This window comes from Acomys minous, assembly GCF_964271855.1.
Source record: "Acomys minous genome assembly, chromosome: 12".
Classification (NCBI taxonomy): domain Eukaryota; kingdom Metazoa; phylum Chordata; class Mammalia; order Rodentia; family Muridae; genus Acomys; species Acomys minous.
Window position 1 is genome coordinate 57,868,972 of NC_140493.1, and position 22,513 is coordinate 57,891,484.

The 22,513-nt window shown below is 42.5% G+C and overlaps 1 protein-coding gene across 46 annotated transcripts in view; it reads right to left on the reverse strand.

Moving 5' to 3' along the window:
- RIMS2 (regulating synaptic membrane exocytosis 2) overlaps positions 1-22,513 on the reverse strand; it is a 458,924-nt gene that overhangs the window by 11,891 nt on the left and 424,520 nt on the right. Inside the window, exon 1 of one of the 46 annotated variants that reach the window (XM_084751274.1) lies at positions 15,442-15,890. The exons of the other annotated variants lie outside the window; for them this stretch is intronic. Within the exon in view, the coding sequence (XP_084607400.1) occupies positions 15,442-15,583 (142 nt within the window). The 5' untranslated portion in view covers positions 15,584-15,890. Of the gene's footprint in view, positions 1-15,441; positions 15,891-22,513 lie in introns of those variants that run through there. 46 annotated transcript variants of the gene reach the window in all.

A 22,513-nucleotide genomic window follows, 5' to 3' on the forward strand; every position in this document is an offset into this window, starting at 1 on the left:
GCTAAAGTTTTAGGTGGATTATAATACACATTATAATTTCCTTACTAATAGGAGACATATGTTAAATATTTGGATGCAAAATCTATTATCTGCAATTTACTTTCAAGTGGTATAGAAAAAGCAAAACAAATGTATTCATGCTTAAAATGAGTATTAAAAAACTGAGGTCGCTGCATTGAGTGCTGTATTCATCAATCTAATATTAATTCCTTTTGCATATGGCTCTGTGTGTGGTGCATGCATGTATGGGCACATGTGTGTAACTGCAGGCACACCCAATGCCTGCTCTGACATTTTTGACATGTCCTGGGGAATTTAGGATTCAAATTCCAGTCCTCACATTTGTGCAATAATAAGCCCTTTACCCTGTGATCCATCTTCCCAGTCCTTAATATTTATGACTTTATTTCATCGTGATCTTCAAATAGCTACATCACAAAGTAGTATGTTTTTCCCCCTTAGAAACCATAAAACCCTGGGCTGAGATGAGGAAGCCTGTGTGCTGGCTGAGCTCCTGCTTAAATGTTCCTTTCCCTTCAGCACTGCTCTCAGGAGAACAGTCGCCATCGCCTGTGACACACGTCAGTGGCGTCTGAGTTGTGGGAGGAGGATCTAGATAGATCCATGCATACAAGACAATGACATGACCTTCAAAGGAAGCAAGGGTCATAGAGATCGCGGGACAGGGCCTCAGCAATGACTTCAATGACCAATGACTACGCTGTCAATGGATGATGAGAACCAGACACCACTTGGCTAAAAACAACATTAAAAGAGAAAAGAAAAAAAAAGGCATGCAATCCTTCTATCTACAATTGCTTTATTCACATATCCTCTTCATAACTCTGAACATTCCCACTTTTACACATGAAACATCCAAGGGCCCAGCACATTACAAGGTTCCCTGAAGCCACACAGCAAGTCACAGGACCAGAATGTGTACCCAGGGGTCAGACCCCTAGCTCTCCTCCGTTCCTTAACTGACTGTTAGACTATAAGTAACTGCCGGGGTGGCAGTGCAGCTGACTGTGGGGTGATACCAAGAAGGCCCCTGAGAAGTAGCCTGGTGGGCTGGGAGGCAGCATGGGCCTCAGGCCAGTTAGGCCCCAGTGTCAAATTGCTTCTCTACTCATAACAAACAACACGGCACTGAGCAAGTCAACTGCTTTCTCTATGCTCTCACACTGTGAGACACTTAACACATAACTGGCAGGACCGTTGGTGAGGGCTAAGGAAAATCTGCATTTAAAGAGCTTGGAAGAGCACCTGACACACAGAAGGTCTTCAAGCAAGGAGGCACTGTTCTGCATTCCAGATAGGGAATAGAGTGACACATTCTGGGAGTCTTGACCACTAACTAGCTAGCTGTGTGGCTTTCTCCGAGTCACAGTATCTCTGAGCCTGGGCTAGCCTATGAGAAGGGCAGGGAGAGGAGAGCACAGGATCCCTGGCATCTGGCATCTCTAAAGTCTGAGTTTGTCTCATTACTGTACAATAGGCTATGATTAACAGCCTACGCTGAGGAGGCATGCCACTCACTCCAAAGAATCAAAAGTTCCTAGCAAAGTGACTATAGCAATCCTGAAAAACGTGTCATTTGATATATTTCATTACCTGAAGCATTTATAGTCATTTATAAGTTTTCATCACCATAAAAATCTTTATGTCACATTCACAATAAACCCAATTTAACTTAAATATAATGCAGCGGTGGTGATTCATGTGCAGTGTTCTAAGTGATGTGTGCCATGTTGCTATGCAACCCTGAAGACTGAATCCATGTAACGGTGGAGGTCTGTGAGAGTGCGTGCAAGTGAGGCAGGCAGGATTCTATGCGGGCCTGACAATCTGGTCACTTTACTTGGCAAAAGGGATTTTGCTAACTAACTAAGGTGACTAACTAGCTGTTGAAAGGTAGGGAGATTAACTGAGTGGGCAGGTTATGACCATTCCAGGTCTTTAAAGGCATAATGCTTTGTCTGGCTGGTTCCAGAAGAGGAAATCAGAGAGAGCACAGTCACAAGAAAGAGTCTTTGCACCTTTACTGGCTTGAAGATGGAAAGGGACAAGTGTAAAAAGCATCACAGCCCCCAGCAGGTGCTGAGAGTGAGGCCTGGCTGACAAGCAGCCAAGGAGCCCGATCGTGTCACCACCCCGAGCGCCCCAGAAGCAGAATCTCCAGGGAAGGGCTCAGCCACAGTTGATCTCTGTGGAGTTAGATCCAGTCCTCCTGTGCTTGGCTTAAGAGGTAATAAAGCGCGTGTTCATTTGGGATGCTGCCCGTGACAGCAGTACATTCTGACTCCTTTCTCAGATGTATTTTTAAACGCAATATACATGAATATATTTCATTATGATTGTGAAATAGACCAACGGAATTGTTAGGACTTGTTAGGCATGCTTTTAAAAAGTGAATGCTTATGCACGTACATACACACACATACACATAGCATACTAAACAACACACCAGCAGCAAATCCTTGAACTAAAGCTCAGTTTGGGCTGCGGTTGAGCCCTTAAGCCACTCCCTTGGGTGTTAGGTATTTTACAGGCCAAAATCAAGCTCTTCAGTTCCCAACACCACAGGCAGAGCCAGTACACACAGGGGGCACCTTTGTCACACTGCTCGGCTTAATCTCATGACTCATTTACTTGGCCTCCCTGTAGTCAAAGAGTGCCACTTGATTAAAAGCCCGAAGTGTCCGTTCCCTGCAATACCAGGAAACTCTTCAGGTGGCCAGACAACAAAAGTAAACCGATCCTCACTGCTGCTGACTTGGAGAGCATCGTATTGCCCTGCCCAAGACAAGGCTTGACATGTGGCACACCAAGCTGTATTTCATGGTGATACCCTTTAAATCCTAGATGCACAGAAGTTTCCCTGCTTTCTGTACACCTAGGAAGTCTCATCAAGGTAGTCAGAAATTTTCCGGGTTCATGGTGGTAGTAAGAACTTTTAGGGATAGGCTGGAAGACTGGGACGGTCTTTCATTTTTAGTGTAGACCACAATTCATGTGCTTTAAGTTAGTGAGAGTATCTTATCCAGAATTACTGTTTTTCAAAGTGAGGATAATTTAGAGAAGTCATCTGTATTACACAATATTGTTTTTTCCATATGTGAGGCTAGAGAAATGGTTAAGAGCACTGGCTGCTCTTCCAGAGGACCCGGGTTCAACTCCTAGAATTCACATGGCAGCTCACAACTGTCTGTAACTACAGTTCCAGAGGATCTGATAGCCCCATACAGACATATGCAGGTGAAACACCAATGCTTGTAAAATAAAAATCAATGAATCAATAAAAGATTTAAAGCAATAAACAAGAAGTTCTAAAATGATTAACATATTTTTGAGGCAATTTTGGGATCTGTGTGTGTCCTTATTGTGGGAATGAGAAAGCTGAGGCCCTCAGTAGCTACTTTCTTCTTAGTAAAACATCATTAGTAATTTTAAGTGGAGACTTGTTTTCTATGGCACTCTGCTAATTTCCCAGACTTCATTCCTAGAAGTGCCACCAGCATGTTCACCAGTGGCCAAGGTGGCCACTGTGGGTTTAATGCTCTACCAAGAGATTTCATACCCACATGAAAAGAGATCAGTTTCGGGCCTCTTTGGTCCTGTACAATATTACTCTGGGCCCACTGTCCACGGATAAGGGCTGTCCATGGGTAAGGGCTATCCACGGGTAAGGACTGTCCACGGGTAAGGGCTGTCCATGGGTAAGGACTGTCCATGGGTAAGAACTGTCCACGGGTAAGGACTGTCCAAGGGTAAGGGCTGTCCACGGGTAAGGGCTGTCCACGGGTAAGGGCTGTCCATGGGTAAGAACTGTCCACGGGTAAGGGCTGTCCACAGGTAAGGACTGTCCATGGCTAAGGACTGTCCACGGGTAAGGACTGTCCACGGGTAAGGGCTGTCCACAGGTAAGGACTGTCCATGGCTAAGGACTGTCCACGGGTAAGAACTGTCCATGGGTAAAGACTGTCCACGGGTAAGGGCTGTCCACGGGTAAGGACTGTCCACGGGTAAGGACTGTCCACGGGTAAGCGCTGTCCACGGGTAAGGGCTGTCCACGGGTAAGGGCTGTTCACGGGTAAGGACTGTCCATGGCTAAGGACTGTCCACGGGTAAGGGCTGTCCATGGCTAAGGACTGTCCACGGGTAAGGGCTGTCCATGGCTAAGGACTGTCCATGGGTCAGGGCTGTCCACGGGTAAGCGCTGTTCACGGGTAAGGACTGTCCATGGCTAAGGACTATCCACGGGTAAGGGCTGTCCATGGCTAAGGACTGTCCACGGGTAAGGGCTGTCCATGGGTAAGGGCTGTCCATGGGTAAGGGCTGTCTACGGGTAAGGACTGTCCACGGGTAAGGGCTGTCCATGGGTAAGGGCTGTCCACGGGTAAGGGCTGTCTACGGGTAAGGGCTGTCCATGGGTAAGGGCTGTCCACGGGTAAGGACTGTCCACGGGTAAGGACTCTAACTACATATAAAGGCTTCAGCATCTTCTTGGGCTTTTCACTCTAACAGAATTCAAACCCCTGAAAGTTTAAACAAATGAAACAACAAAAATCTCATGTCTTACAGCTTCTTTTGGGTTAATCAAAGATCTACATAAAATGTGAAGGAGAAATGAATGAGAATTAACAGATGGCTCTCAAAAGTGTTTCAGAATTTAACATAAATATACTTAATCCAAAATCTTTGCCATATCCATTATCAAAGTTGAAAAGCCGATAGCTGTGGAAACTGAGCTACAAGAAGAAGCTACAATCATGGTAGACAATTGTTGGGGACAATAGGGCATATGGCCAATGTTAAGCCATCTTGTCCAAGTCTGCACCTTTAAGTCTCTGTCTTTCCCAGAGCTTGCCTTTCACCAGAAACTAGCTGACCCTGTGTGGGTCAGCAGTTAGACTAAAGACAGATAGAGATGGAGCGACCCTGTTAGGGTTTAGCAGCTAGACTAGACAAAGATGGAGCCAGATACCCGGTATGGAAGGACATTATGACCCTGCCTGGAATTCCCTGTGTTTTGAGAAAAGTCTGTAGCTGGGTTGCTATAGCAATATGCTTCCCTGCCTTCTGACTAATAAAGTTTGAGAGCTTGATCAATCTGACTTGCTCTCCTTCTTTGTGTCTTGCATTTTCAAAGGGTGAACTTTCTCCCAAGTTTTAGTTGAACTCTGCAGGCCGGGGCAGACAATAAGGATAGCAAAATATATTTCCCCATCTTTGAAGGACGGTGTGGTCATGTGACTTGTTTGACCAATGAGATTCAAGCAAAACTGCCGGGTGTAACTTAACAGTGTGTGTATGCCTAGCCATCTGCCCCAACCCCCATCTCTCTCTGGAAGTAGATACAACAGTCTCTGTCAGCCTGGATCCCTGAGCAGAGCCCTCCCCACCCCCGTATACCCACTGGGCATGTAGCAAGAATGAAACATGGTTTATTTTGTGTAAAGCCATTTATGTACTTTTAGTTGTCCTTAGAATCCAACTAAACTTATTCTGCCTGATGTACATATGTACATAACAGCATAAAAAGAAGTTTAAAATTGGGACAAAACAACTGCTAAATTAAAACTGAAGGAAGGAAAGACAGAACTACAGTATCTTGACTTGGAACTATGTGGAGTCATTCTAGATATAAAACCTTCCTACCTCCAGTCTTTATATCAACACGCTATGCTTATTGCTACAATCACCTTCTATACATGAGAAAGGGCGGAGTCCACAGCTGGCAAACAACACCTTTTAGCTGTAATCTTGACAGTGCTGACGCCTGCTCGCCTCCCAAAGCAAGCTGGCTCGCATCTTCAGTTAGTATTTCAGACACTGATTTTAAACTTCCAATTAACCAGTGACTTGAACCACATCCATTTTCTCCTTTAACATTCAAGTAAGTTTAAAATGATTGATTTGTAAATAGGTTTCGGATTCTGATCATTAATGCGCTCTTGTCTACTCACAAAACCCGAAATCTGGGAAATTGCCAGTGTCATTGCTAGTTCACTAACCTTTGGCTTCATGAGCGCAGCGACATGTCCTTAGGATAGAGAAAACCGCATAACGCCCTATAACACACACGCACTTCACTCTCTGGCATGCCACTTCCGATCCATCCACACCAAGAGGTGGGGATTTCACCAAATGATGCCCTAGCAGTCAGATCACCAAACACACTGCAGAAACTGTGGAGTCACCACTGTAGCGGAAGAGGCCCTGGCCTTTTTGTGTCTACAACAGAGGACCCAAACATCCGAACATCCTCTCTCTTTGTGAGGGTCTATAATTATTAATGCTAATTTTTAATAAGAAATAAAGCCAAGATCATATAATACCTTGTGTGGCTTGTTAGGCTTGCTAGGTATGACAATTCTATTGCTCTTTCCATAATAGTAAACTTATTTTGGCATTCTCAACACAATTAAGTATTGGACATTGAAGCTTCCAGTAATATTCATTTTTTTTTTTTACATGTTGGTTTTATTGGATTTTCATGCCCTCTGATGTTGCTGTTATGGACCACTGGAAGCCAGGCCTGATCCAGAGTTAAACCACTAAGCGTTGTTCTCAGACTTGTGGGCTTCTCCCCTTAACTTTGTCATGCCAGGCTCTCCGCAATGACTGTGACAGCACCGCTGCCGCCATGACTCATGCTGTGTCACGTGCTGTGAGTGATCTCAGATGCCACAAATTCACGGTCCCACTTAACTATGTGCAAACTATGGACAGGGAGCTCAGGTCTCTGATACGCAACATTATTACCTGTGAATCCTACACGATACTTAGCTTATGCCATTGAGTACATGGCCTGTAGGTGGTGTTTAATTAATAGTGGTGCGCAGGATTACCTAGCACACAGGGTCTCTAAAGCTGAAAAATGCTAAGCAAATATTAATTGATTGGAAAATGACTAGAATCAGATGTGAAAGTGCCTAAACTTGCTACACGTCTCCAGCTTGCTTTGCATAAATCACCGTGGCCCTTCTACAGCAAGGGAGAGATTTTAGCGAGCTAAAAAAATGATTCATCCCATCCAAACACACTGTTGGGAAGGAGTGTAATTATATCCAAACGCAACTGGAAACATATAGAATTAACTGACTTTCTGAAAGAAAAATATGAGAAAAATTGCCAGTTCCCTTCATATAATTTTGTTCAATCCCAAGATAAGAAATCAGGTTTCTAGAGCTGCATTAGCAAGAAGCAGGCTGAGGACTGCACAACTTCCTCACCACTGCAAACTGCTGCAGCCGTGGAGAGTAAAGGAAAAGGAACATCTTCCAGAAACAGGAAAGGCTGTCGTTGGTATCATGCACACTCTGTTGTCAACATCTGTTGCCCATACCAGGAGGGACTCAGCAGGCCCCATGAATGGCTGCTTTTGTTGCATTGCTGTTGCTGATTCCTATACTAAATGGGGATTTTTTTGTTGTTAGACCTGTTGCTACCGTCCTGTTAAGCTGGTCTTCTGGATAGGTGATTCTTATTCTTATACATCATCATAAATTGATGAGCCACATCTGAATATGAGAGAAAGAACTGCATGCCACACAAAGGTTCTAGAATGTAACAGTAAGTGGATGAAAGTTTAAGATTTCCCCCCTGAGAGATTGTTACTGATATATGCAAAAATAACATTATGTACATATATTTGAGTAGGCAAGATTGCAGCAAATTTAAAATATGGGAAAGCCATGCTATTAACTTAGATTTCATCTATAGCTTTTTTTTCTCTCCTGACTGCTCACTCTCAATAAACAAAGAAAACAAGTAGCAAGATATTAAAAATATTTAAAGCCATAAAAATAAAAGATGTCACATTGAGTACAATACCTAGCCTTTCAGATACTGCTGGCCGTTTTCTACATCAAAATGATGCTTGTTAAGTTTTTCGTCTTGCCAATTTTCTAGATAAAAGAGCTATCCTATTCTTCAGCTGTAGACGTTGACTTTGCCGCATGTCATCTTTCTACCTGCTTTGCCACCAGGGCATAAGCACAGGCCACAGCCTTGCTGCCACACACTTGACATCTCAAGCCATGGAATTAAATAAGTGGGTACCCCAGACTATCAGCTCAACAAGCGTGATGGCCAGAACATCTGATTTCTAGGAGTGCGTCATGTGTACATGGTGACTCACCAGCCAGGAGATAAGGGGCAAGCTGTGATGGCCGTGGCAGCAGGCAGCAATGCGTGCAGGGTGACTGACGCGGCATGGCTGCGAGCATCATGCCTAGCCCCTAGTCTTTAGTTTCTAGGACTTTGTAGAAACTCTATGACTTAATCCAATTTTTATCCAGCAAATGGTTTTCCTGCCCAAATTGCCTGAATTCTGTGGAATGTTTTCTAAATAACGTATCTTGTACTTGTCCCATTTCTAATTTGATAGAAAAAAAATGTATTCTAGTTTATACAGTGCTAACTCCTGGGTATGGTACAGGGAATGTGTGACATCCAAGCATTCTTGTACCCAGAAGACTCAAAACAGTTGATTGATAGTCAGTGTGTTCTCTTTCGCCTTGAATAGTGTCTTTACTTCCTAATGCATGCATAGAAAGCAGTCTTGGTCACGCCTCTACTCACATTCACACTCTTTGTGCTTGCTAGGGATAAAATGTAAAGGGAAATAAAAAATATATGTAACACACAATCAGGTAATTCCTACATATATAAGTTTTTATTTAGTAGGTAAGGCTAGGTAGTAAACATCTGAGGATGCCCCAGGGCAATATGTGCTGAGTTCTATATGAGAGCCTTACATCACTAGGCTGCGCAGCCAACTGACCTTTCTGTCAGTGCTGGAAACGCTCTGTAACATTACAGTATCCAATAAGGACATCATCAGAACCTAATGAGCTAATGAGCACTGAAGTGAGGCTAGCACGACTGAGGACATAAAACTTCAATTTCATTAACTTATTTAAGATTAGATAGCCACGGATGGCTAATGCCTCACGTTCCAGATAGCACAGATCTACAGATTCAAAAATGGGCAAAATAGTTTAAACATGTTTTATAAGAGAAGGGTTAACATAATAATTCTCAGCAGCACTCCCAAGATATGTATTATTATAAATACTGTACATAAAAACAAAGAGCTTTTTACTTAGGTCATTAACCAAGCAAAGGTGGAATTACTATTTCAAATCTAGGCTCATGCACGTTTTCCTTCATCTAGAGATGCTCCTGTGGCTTTTGGAAGACCGTACAGATGATAGGATATGAGCTGAGCATTGATGGGCAATTCCCAACATGAGCAAAACTCCGGAGGCAAGGAGGCGCCATTTTATATACTCGGTAGCTAGACTTTTAAAGACTTAGACCATCATGATGGAGACTTTCCTTAGAAGAAATGGAATCTTCTGGTTTGCTCTAGAGCAGTGTTCTCAGCATTCTAACCCTGCGGCCCTCTAATACAGTTCCTCATGCCGCGGTGACCCCAACCATAACATTATTTTTGTTGTTACCTCATAACTGTAATTTTCGACTGTGATGAATAGTAATGTAAAGATCTGTGTTTAGAAGACCCCTGTGAAAGGTGACCCCAAAAGGGTCATGACCCACAGGTTGAGAACTGCTTCTCTAGAGGCACGGAAACAGGACTGGATCGGGACAGCAGAGAGAGCAGGTCTTTCAGAGATAAGCCCACTGGGTCCAGAAAGCCAAGGTGCCAACGAGAATGGGAAGAAACAGGACTGAGAAAAGCCGGGAAGGGAATAAATTTCTTTGGCGGAGGTTGAAAACTCTGTGTTCTCTGGGTCACATTTCGTCAATAAATGTGTTTGTTTGCTCCAAATAATGTTGAGATTTTAAATTTTTTCCTGCCAATATTTTAAAGTTTAAAGGTTTTATGGGAAAAATCAAGCTTATGATTTGTTGAGGACAGAAACAGAAGTCAGTGTGCCAACCTGGAATGGAGTCAGCTTGGCATCGCTCAAAATGACTGCTCACCACTCTTCTCTGGGTAGGCGCTCTCCAACTTTTCAGTTCCTTACTAGCGCCATCTAAACCCACATGACCCTGGTCTCAGATGGAAGTGAAACCTTTCTCTGAAATGTTTGGATTGGGTTTGAGAAAGACACAGGTGGAACTGTAACACAGGACCCTGGAGGTTACTTGCTAGCATGGTTTCCTGGACACATGCTCTGGACAATAGAGCAAAAGAGAGCTGGCCACTAAAACAAACGAAGCAGCCATGTGAAGCCTAGATGATTCTGTTCTTAGATTTGGTGAAAAATCTCTGCAAAAACACTATTTAGATAAAAAACAACTCCCATTGTCATTTCAAGATTTAAAAGAGAAATATTTCAAATTTAGAACTATAATTTTGTTAGCATTTTCTTCCAACATCTCACCTTCTAAATACATGACAGTGGGGTAAATCTCCATCCTCCCCAGTCAAAAACCAGGACAACCTGAGGTAGAACAAATGCAGAATGGTTTTCTTCACCCTATAATAATGGCCTGCACATGACAGGAAGAGCATTTGCATAGGGTGGGTACAGTCCTCAGTGGTTACCATGACAAGTGCCGAGCCAGTATCATCTGTAAGCTATTGTATACAGAATGTCTCCACAGGCAAACTTGGTCCCATTGCTGGATTAGAATTTAATGAATCTAGTAAAGTATGAAGGAAAACTGGGGTCTAATTTCACTTCTATATTGAAGTTTCCAGTTACTTTAAGGCAGTGGTTTTCAGCCTGAGGGCCATGGAAGTCAAAAGATCTGTTCACAAGGGGTCGCCTAAGACCATCAGAAAACACAGGTATTTATATTACAATTCATAACAGTAGCAAAATTAGTTATGAAGTAGCAACAAAAATAATTTTATAGTGTGGGGGGGTCACCACAACTGAGGAACTATATTAAAAGGTCACAGCATTGGGAAGGTTGAGAACCACTGCTTTCGGGGCACTCTTTGGACCTAAGAGAGTGAAAAATGCTGATTCTTAGGTTAAATCTGAGTTGAAGTGTACATCCATTTATATTTTTTTTACTTCAAAATATCTTGCTTTACGTTGTCTGCCTTAAGTACAGATCTAATATACAAATTGTTCCATTTAAAAAGATGATTTATATTCATTTAATAAAATGATTCTTTGTATAAGATCATAACGCAAGACAAATTATATCCATAGAAAACTATAGTAGCCAGTTTGGCTTTGGAAGATGTATTAATCTGATGATCAGACTTAAGAGGTCTAGATCACACACTGAGAAGCACTATTTAGGGAGAGTTAATTTTACTGGAATTCATCGTGAAAAGAACAGTACAATGATTCAGTTAGCATTAGTAGCTCCACCTGTTTTCCACACATAGCAGGCTTTTACTGACATAGATGGAGACCGTCTTATTCTGACACAGCAAAGGTGAACAGCAAAGCAGAATGGTTTCTAAGACTTAGGTGTCCTACTAACTCCACACCAGGACTCACATCATCCTACAAAATGAGTGGCCTCTTAAAGTGGCATGTGAGTGTCTACATAAGCCTTGTTGCTGATATGGGGTCTATGTAGCTCACAGCGGCCTCGAATGTGTGATGCTCTTGCCTCTGACCCCCAGCACTGGGAGTTCTGGCCTGCACCACGACACTGGATTCTTTTACTTCAGTGATCCTTCACGGCCTCACTAGCATCTGCAGGTGAGCTTTCCTTGGTTTTCTAGTGAGTTTTAAGCTACTTTCACTTCTTTGCTGATTTTCGTATAATTTAATTTTCAACTGGCTGGCACATAGAAGGAATTAGATGCTAATTTATTTAGTTACTTTGTGTTAAGTTGACAGGATCTCTAGTGAAAGGGTGTCAAATTATGTTTTATTCAGAGGTGACAGGGTGGAAAATATTGGGGAAGTAAATTTTTCAGAGTATACGTATAACTAAACAGGACCATGAGCTTAGGGCCACATGGAACATGCAGATGGCCTCTGAGAGACCCTCTTGCACCAGCAACTTTGCCACACAAACACTTTTTCTTGAAACCAATGGGTGGAAAGCTGTAGGGTTGCTTCTACAATTGCAAATGGAAACATTGCCTTAAAATAGTTCCTGCAGTCTTTCAAGTGCTTGAAATTTTCAAATATCCTATATATACTGTATCAAAAGGGAAGACTCAGTGTTGGAAGCAAATACAACATGTTCAAATATGGATCAATGATAAAATAAGTGAACATAATTTATAAGTTGTTATATAATATGAAAAGCAGTATTGCCATCACTTTAATCTAAAATAGCATCAGAGATATGGAGAACATCTTTCTGGAATATACCCAGGGGAAAGGATTTAAAAAACAAGCTTGCAAAGTATGTAGGAAAGATGAAACAAAGACTGGTCTAAACAGTGAGTTAACTTACTTTGCTTATGGACATATCCCTTCCACTCTGACTCAATCCAGACACACTGGAATTTGTTACCTGGAAGCAATGTGTTTTTCTTCTCTGAGTCTGTATTTTCACTAGACTACAACAATAAAGATAATCTCCTTGAAGAATCTCCACGGAATAAAAGAAAGGAATACATAAAAGCTGCACAATTAATGATAGCTAATATTATTGTGCCTGGTTTTCAAGACCATAGCCTCCTATAAGGAGATGTAAAACTATGATGAAACAATACTTAAAATGCGGTAGTCAGCAGCATAAACTCTAGACCCACATTATGGGGTTAGACAATAATTCTACTGTTTACTGGACAGTTTTCAAATATGTGCAGGATGCGGTTTCATGAGATGGTTTGAAACTCATGTTACTGATACCTGAGTCAGCATTTTACACAGTCCCCTGACGGACTGTTTCTTAACTCTTAAATCAGACTTCTTTAGTGCTTCTCGTTACACTGTATCTTACCCAGATGACACTCGTTATAGCTACAGAGTTGTATCTGTCTCCTGCACTAGGCCCTAAGCTGAAGAACGTAAGCTACATGCACCCAACTCACACTCTTGCACATCACAAACGCATCAAATGCCGTCCGGGAGTATTTCTGAATAAATGAACAGAAATAATATGGTGTCTTTATTGGCTTCTTGGGCACTCTCTGTAGAGAATGGCAATGCCTAGAGACACGGGATGAGAATGAAATGAGAATATAGCTACTGCTCTGTTTCTCAGGGTGGGGGGGGGAACCTTTGAAAATGACAAAGAAAGAAAGTCAGGAAGAGAAGGGGAATGCTAGCTCTGGCATCCACCTGGCTTTACCGAAGCAGCTGATAATTTGGTCAATCACAGTGATTAGCAGACTGCAGCTTCCAGAAAATAAGCTGTTCTCTGCCAACGTGAACACCATGCTCGCAAGCATGTCCTTCTCTCATGAGCTAGAACAGGTTTCACAGTTATGACTCGAATGATGCCTCCAAGTATGCGACTTCATGTGTTCTGCACAGGTGTCTCACAGAAAAACACTGCAGAGAAGTCCTGCTCAGGACCAGTGGCTTCCAAGTCTCACAGGTGTGTGTGTGTGTGTGTGTGTGTGTGTGTGTGTGTGTGTGTTGAAAGGGTGAAAGGAGTGCTGTGACACCAAAGAAGGAAGTTTAGATCCTTTTCTCTTGGCTGTAAGTTGATTTCGGGCCAGCTAAGGATTCATTTGTGGAAAGCCTCCTTGTTAAGAGTAGAGACATATATGGTACATTTAAAAATGCTACCTTCCTTAGGGAACATTTTGTCTTGGCAAGTCAAGAAGCAATATTACGGCACAGAGATCTGTTCCAGTTTCTCATGAGTATATGTAGAAACTTCCTTTCAGATTTGTCTGTATGAGACACAGATAAGTGAATGTACTTTCAATTTTGAAAAATCTTCACATTTTGTTTAAGCTTTTCTTACTATCTCAAAAACGCTTTCAGGATGGTATTTTGTAAACCCCTAAATCCTAGAAATAACTTAAGAACGATGGAAGCTTATATGAAGATTGAGGACTTGGCATTAAACATGCTTAGAAATAAGTCTACAATAGTCTGAATTATTTTCAGGCACACCTAACTTTGATTGATTGCTTTAACATTTACTAGGTTAGTGAGTGTGCAATAAAGTTCTCTGAGCACACAGGCTGTGTCTGTGACTCCAGACTTCAAGTGCTAACTCTAGCGCCAACTGGCTGAGCAAGTTTTTGAATTTTTCTTGCCTCACTCTCCACATTTGTGAACCAGGGCTAATAAAGGCTATGGGCCCTCAAGGCTAAGCACTGTAGGACCTAAGCAGTCAGTGCCTGGCTAGTAAGGAGTTCTAAAAACCAGCTACAGTCACAGCTGTCCAGTTATTTGATTTGACTGCTTTTCTTTGACTTTTAAACCCATCCTAGAATTGTAAATAAATTATTGCAGGAAATAAGTCAAATGTACATGTACAAAACAGAAAAACAAGAATAGGAAAATCAAAAGTGAAGTTTAAACAGGGAGGTACCTTAGTGTTATATCTGTATTTATGAGTCTTTTTTAATAGGAAATTAATATAGCAACAACAAGCCCAAAGAAACTTAAGATAGCTGCAAGGAGTCAGTCTGAAGACTAATTGTCCAATAGCCACTTTGTCCCTCCCTCTCCAGAGTAAACATGAGCCTTTTTATTCCCACCTGTTCTTAAAGCAGGTAGTTATTACTTCTAAACTAGAGCTAGGGCAGATTCCCCGTAAGAAGTCATTGTCACAGAATAAAAGCAAAGCCAATTCTATAGAATAGCGTTAACAAGATAACTAAATTACTCTGGGTATAGGCCTAAGGATGGACACAGTGTACAAATATTGGTGATTTTGACATTATTTACATTAATTAATTGACAAATTTTCAGTGTTGGATGCTAAATCTTATGAGAGTTCTTCATCAAGGAAAAGCAAGACCTGTTATTCAAACCTTTATGTAGGCCTGCAGATCTCTCAGAGAAAAGTTTAAGAGCCTGTAGTCCCCTTCACTTGCAAAGGCATACTTGAAAGCACAGCCAGCCAGAACCACACACTGCACTTAGCAAACAAAGTTCCACACAGCGCAAACGCTCCTTTCGTGTCCACCACCGCACACACTCCACCACCTCTGCATCCAGAGCTTGGCTGTCACAGACAGGTTGGGGCACGTTAAGTTTTACTGCTGCAGTCCTCTTTAGTTTCCCAGCATCTCTGTCCTCCGGACTACACTGCTGACACAGAGACTGCGGACTTAGGAAGTAAACAAAAGCTGTGTGTGTGTGTGGGGGGGCACATAGGAGGCTCGGCCTGACCCCTGCCTATATGCTCCTTCAGCTTCCATTGCTCCATCATTCGTACTCACTAGGACAACTACTTCCCAGGAGAGCCTGTGGAGCTCTAGGAACAACCTGCAAACTGGGCTTCCCAGCCAGATGCTCCAGGGGTCTCCCAGGCAGTTCTCAGCTGGGGCCAACCCTCCCGCCACTGACCCCAAGTGATCCACAACAGACACAACATCCAAGAGGGGGCAGGCACAGGGGTCCTCACCTCCTTCTTCTTCATCCAGGGAGTTCATACAAGGAAAATAGCCTGCTAGAGCCTCAAAGGAGGCGGAGAGGCTACTCCGGCTCTGAGAGCGCTGCATGGAGCGCCCTGCGGCACTTGTGCCCCCAAGCCCCTGCCGGCCCATCTTGGTGGAGGACCCGCTTTTCCCGCGGTACAAGATACGAGGCGTCTTGGCGGCTGGTGCGCGGCAACGGCTGCGGTTCCGGAGTCTGTGGGTCGGGGGCCGGGCTGGTTCCGCGGAACCCTAGGGTTCCGGTCCCTGCCTCCCCGGCCCAGTCCGGCTGGGACCTTAGCTTTGCTGGAGAGGGATCAGGAAGAAAGTCGTCAAGAGGAGCAGCTGTTCACAGTGGAAGTCGGAGGTGTCACCCAGGGGAGTTGAGGATCCGGGAGGCTGGAGCCGCCAGCCCTGGCGCCCTCCCTTGCTGGGAGATGCTGCTGATGCTGAGCCCGCCGCCAATCAGCGGCTGGAGGGGGCGGCACCGCCGCGCGGGAGCCAGGGCGCACCTCAGGTTCTGGCCTACAGCCCCCTTGTATCCACTGTTGTTTCCTCCCCTGGCATGGCCAGCGCCTGGGAGTGTGACTAATTAGGTGGAATGACTTTAGGCATCTCAGAGTGGTAATATGTGAGGAAAATTCCCGGTAATCACTTTCCCTTAATTAACAGTTTCTCTTCTCTGTTCACACGCAGCTGTTCACACGCCTCAGGTGTAGATAAGAGACTCTGTCTTCAAGTCATAACCAAATATGAAAACCTACATTAACCCTTTCTTTTCAACTTTATTTTAAACAAGAGTAAAACATCAACAGAAGAGCTCTTTAAAAAGAGACAACAGAAGCAACCAACAAGGGAAAACATGCACTGGGGTCCAGAAAGTTTGCACTCATTCAAGGAAACATTTCCTCCTCCTCACAAAGCAATCAGCTGCCCACTGTTGCTAAGAATAACTCCATTAAACGTAACATTACAGTTAATGGTTACATCCGAACACAAATTTGTAAGCAACACAAACATACTAAAAAATAACAGCTGATAAGCAGAGCTACCGTACGATTCTGCAAGTTGGAAATCTCTGTCCCTGAGCACAAAGCAAATTTGATACCATTTTACTATGAGTCAGGAGTGTCCTAAATTTCTAAAACATTAGGTAAGTCATTTATCCTCTTGATTTTCCGGAAGTAACACACACATGCAGACGCACATACACACACGCACGCGCACACACACACGAATATGGTTTTTATTTGAAGTACTGGGAGATTCAAACACTGAAGTTCAGTTCACTAACTAAGATTCTAGTGAGTATGCTTACAATACAATAGCGATTTTAGCAGCCAAAAGTCCCCACTGTCGTGTGTGTGTTTGTGTGTGTGTGTGTGTGTGTGTGTGTGTGTGTGTGTGTGTGCGCGCGCACTGGTGCCCTTGAAGGCCAGAGACATGAGATTCCCTCTAGAGTTGGAGTGTAGGTGGTTGTGAGCCACCTGGTGTGGGTGCTGGGAATCAAACTCGGGTCCTCTGGAAAAGCAGCAAGTGCTCTTGTTTACTGAGTCATCTCTGCAGCTCTTAATCAGCATTTTAAAGAATAAAAATAAGATAAGATACTGAGAGTTCAGCTTAGGTAGTGTGTGCATGTGCGTATTGAGCTATGATGCAAAATACGCTTTTTGCCTTTAAAACAGTTTGGAAAACATGAACAAAATAAAATAGCTATCTATATGAGGAAATTTAGACTTAAGAGCAAAACAGTTGCTTGCATTGGCTCAAAAGGAATGGCGGCTAAAAATCACTCATATCTTTATCAGACTATTTGCCTGACTGGGGATAGGATAATTAATGAATGCACACAGCTTTGCTATATAAATCCACATAGATTTGGACAAAGTGAGAACTTTATCATTTAGATTCTCTAAAAAATTTGCTAGAAAATGTTTGGAAACACTGATAGGACACTTTTAGCTTCCTGGCAGGAGGAAAATATGGAGGAAGAGAGGTGAACAGAGAATCCCCCTCCCCTCCAAATTTTGTTCAAAGTACTTGGGAATAGCCCAGTGGGTGAAAATCATGTCAGAAAGGCTCATCCCAGGTCCCTGGTAGAGACTGCACAGGGAGGTGCGCTGTGCCCGGCTGATGTGCCTCAGCTTTGTTTGGCTTAGGCACAAAGACAAGGTGAGTCTGGATGCGTCCACTTGTATCTGCGCATCACTTGTCTGTTGACAATCCAAAGCTAGGCTTCCCTGGGATGCTTTCAGATATTTTCTCACTGAGATGTTAAACGGTATAGATGAATGGCAGAAGACCGGCACCAAGAGAGGTATAGGAAATGCAGGAAGGCGGAGAAAAGCTACTTTACCTGGTGGGAGAAAGACGTAAGCAAAGAGAACTAACCCAACAGACATGGTTCCCAGCGTGACCAGCTAAGTCTAGTTTCACCTGCTAATTTAGAGAATAATCTATAATTATTAAGGAAACTTCGATTTTACCTTATTAGTCCTATGCCCAACTGCTGTAAAATATTTCTAGCTTCACATAAAGATATGCACTTAATGATATGTAGCACTATTTGCATTTTTGTTTTGGAGATGGGGGTCTCATTATGTAGCCAAGACATGCCTCAAACTCACAGTCTTGCTGCCCCAGGCTCCTGAGGGCTGGGACACAAGAGTACACCGACAAATGTGGGTTGTTTACACATCTTTAACAAGTCCAAGTATTATTCCTTACTCTATTCAGAGATATGGACTGTCCCCCTGATTAACTTAAAATTCATAGAAACTCGTAAAAACTAGAAATTGTTAAAATCTGCGATGTGACTGGTGTACACAGTACATGCATATGTAGTTCAGCATGTGTATGTACAGTCGACTGTGTGGCTACACACTGTACATATTTTTGGATTTACTTCTCAAACAATGAGCCACTATATTTTGTTACACACAAACAAGTATATTTCTAGAATATTATAACCCAGGATCCCAATATATTTTTAATCCTTTCATTCATCCAAGCACAATTAAAGATTAAGAGTCACAAGTATAATACATTGCCTTCTAAAAAGAAAATCCTGAAAAATTCCATCAGAAAACATGAAAATCATCTTTCTGAAGGAAGGATAAACATATTTATTTTGCATATACTAGAGTAGTATGCTCCTCGACGAATACAAGGCAAGATATTTTACAGATAGTTTATAAAAACACAGCATATTAAAACGTCAACGATCACATCAGTCCTCACAGAGTATCTTTCCTGCAGATGTGCTGAGAAAGTCCACAGTGTTAAGTCCATGCTTACAGTGGCAGTGCAGGTCTGCAGCCCACACAGACTGACTAGGTTAACCTCTCCATGCCTTGTCACAGATGACTCATATGCTCATGTAAAACTAAGGTGATAGAGACACACAAAACAAAGCTGATAAATACTATTATAATTATATTGTAAATATTGACAATCCAACCTCAAAGTCATACTATTTATTTAATCTACATGGTTATGTTAAGTCTATATCTGCTTTCCTTATAAAACGTGCCAAATGTTGTATGCTTACACCATCTAAATATAAAATCTGAAATAAACGCTCTTTTTTCCTCATTTCTATCTCTATGTCAATATGGTAGAAATAAGGTGTAAACTTTGGAAATTTCATTTTTCAAAGGTAATTTTAGTTTTCACTTGGCCGATTTTGAAAGTGAAGAACAGATGTTACACGTTAGCGGCTGGCCAATCCAAAACTTCCAAAAGTTGAAGAGGTAAAAACGTATTCGAATATAATAGTAGAAGAAACTAGAGAGATGAAGGGGTCAATAGTTTCATCACTTATGCAGCGAGACTTATGATAATATTTGATTTTATGTCTTAAGAGAACTTGACCATGGAATTAGTGGTTAAGCTAAAACACAGTGATGAGATTTGACCATTGGCATGAAAGAGGAAAATCCTTAAAGACTAAAGTCACGTGTCATGAAAAGAGAGTAACATGGCAGTACAGAGGAGGAGCCAGTATTTTGACACGCTGATATTAATTATGTCCCTTTAAGCATAGCAATAATTATGATAATAGCTAACTTTATATTCTTCACATATATTACCTAATTTAATATAAACACTATGAGGTAGTTGTTTCTACTTCACAGATGACAAAACTGACAAGCTATTCATCCAATAAATATTTGTTGAGTGCATACCACATGCCAGACATGTTACCATTGCTGAGGATCCAACAGCAAACAGAAATTGACAGGAAACCACTAGCCTCTTGTAGTTCCCACACTAGTAAGACAGTGGCTAACATTTGTATGTCACTTACTGTACACCAGCCTTTCCCCCCAAAAACTCTGCATGCGAACACACAAACCATTATGTAAGTACATAACCCTATGGGAAGTATTACCAATAAAACTCATTATATAGAAGAAGAAACCGAGGCACAGATTGTTAAGAAATGAAACCAGCAGGAAGTCTAAAGTTTGAGTCGCAGTATAATAACTGTTCAGAATCGTAAGGAGCAGACGTGGCGGTTGAATGCAGCTCCCTGTTGCACTATCCCAACCACAGCTTAAGCTTTGCCATTTTGAAGATACAGAGAAACCAGCTCAGGTGCTGACTGTTCCTCCTAACACAAATTAACCTGATTGCAAACTGCTTGCAAATTTCTCCTCGGTAGCAAGACAGCAACCAGTTCTGCAGCAGTGTCCTTCCCTGGAACTCTAGATCCCCCCAGATTGAGGGCTGAGTACCTCCAAGTGCTGCAGTCCCCTCCACTCCAGACCCCACGTGGTTTTCTCTGGGCTTCCGACTGGCCAGGCTGGCGTTCCCACAACCCCTCCTCAGCAGCCCACAGGAGTCAGTGAAACAGCTAGGTTTACTGGCTCGTTACACAGGCTGTTGGCAGATACTCGGGGAGCAGTACAGAAGGAACCTGAAGCTTCAACACACTCTTTCAGCCCACTGCCCTTTAGCAACCTCCACATGTGCAGCGATCTAGAACCTCTCTCAACTGCGTCGTGTGCCGTCCATGACACTTAATTGCCCAGGCATTAGTGAAGTGGGGGCAGCTGTGTAAAAATGTGACTGGGAGAATGGTATTATCTAATGCGGTAGCAGCCCAGCCTGTTTATTCCGACTCTCCAGTGTTCCCCCCGAGAGTAAGTCAGACCCCTTTCGGAAGTGGGTGCCTTTTCTACTATCAGAAAAAACAGGTCACAGATTTCCTCATTGATGAACTTCAAGGCAAGTTCTGCATTGAAGAGAGAAAATTCTACTTTTTAATGGCCTGTCCTAGAAGGAGGTATAAGGCAGGAACTACAGGTGAAAACACACACACACACACACACACACACACACCCTCTTAACGACACAATAATAAATTCATACAACTGCCACTTAGGACTATCAGAAGAGCATCCTCAAACAGTTCAGGGAAAAGAGAAATGTCTTTTTGTGCTAGGGCGTGAGCTCAGCAGCACCTCAAGGCCTTGTGGGTAGACTCGTTCTATATACACAGAGACAGCGAGATCTAATAGTCTTGCTGAGTTTCAGGCACCAGTGAAATAAAATCACACAGCCGCATCTCTAAGATACTGTGTGATAAAACTCGTTCCTAGTCATTCGTTATTCATTTCCTCCTCATACAGCAGTGTGACTACAGTGATATTAAGTATGCACAGAACATAGGATTCTCTCAATCACAATTAAGCTCAGTTTCTACTTGTTTCCTTTTCTTTACTGGCTAAGTTTCATGTATTCTTTCCAGACACCTGGCGATAAAGCGTGTTAACTACTCTCTGCAAGTCGGTCATATACTGCCTGGATGCCTAACTTGTTTATATGACCCTGACATGAAGCAAATCTGGTGCTTTCAGAGGTGTTTAATTTTCCTAGTAGATAACTCAATCACATTCATTACGTATGGAAATTTCTAACACTAAGGTTGTTAGAAACCAAAAGCAGTAGAATAAATGAGGGCTCTTCAAAATATTTTTTTTTAAATTCAGGATTTTAAATAGCATATTGGAAAAGCAAAGCTCACAAAAAATATTCCATCCAGGTCAAACATCACTTAGACTGGGTACAAGTGAATTCCTGCCCGTGGGTAGTTCTATTCAGTGTATTTGATAAACAGAAAAACTGGTGTGTGTGTGCCAAGTGACTAATACAGGAACCAAAGGAAGCGCCTCATCGCCAGCTGATGCACTGAGGCACTGTGTGAGGGGTAGGAGCAACCTGAATGTCTTGCTAATTTAAAACTCCACAGTAGGAAAAAAACAGTGTAGATGAAGTACGCGGTTCTTGAATTTACACTAGCGTGGATCCAACTAATCTGCGTTATTCACAGTAAGGTGGGTATCTTGAAGTCTGGGGAGACAAGGACCATTCCAGGGAAAACAGTCACAGATAGGTAATCTGTGTCATAATTTATACCCCTTCTATCTCTTCAACAATTTTTTTACAATAATAATGAATTTTAATTCTTAAGTTCTTTCTTAAGCCTGGGAGTAAAGTGATGGTCAATTAAAATGTGTCTTTTTCCTCATAAAGTTGACAATGTAATGAGTAGACAGACACTGAAAGTGAACCATCAAAAACAGCTCGCCGCTAGGCAGGGTGGCACATGTCTGTAATTCTAGCACTGGGAGATGGGAGGCCGAAGGGTCGGGATGTCAAGGCAATTCTTGGTTAAATAATAAGTTTTAGGTCAGCCTGGAGTCCATGTAGTTAGGCTCTACACCAATATATAAGACTTGACCATTTGTACATTGGGGTATGGGGGATAGCGTGAAATAAATCCCACAAGGGTACTGGGAGACTATTGTTCAACGACCAGTATGCATCTGGAATATAGTTTGTATATCCCTGAGGCATTTAAGATATCAAGCACCAAAATAAAATGGGGGAGGGGAGAGGAAAGCGAGGGAGAAGTACTCTTGCTTTGGTGATGATAATTGCTACATTTTTAAGATCAAGAGACTAATTTTACAGATTGCAGGGCTATTACAGTCTAATACACAATTCGGAAAAGCATAGTATTCAACTGGAAAAAGGAACTAAAGGGAAAATCGG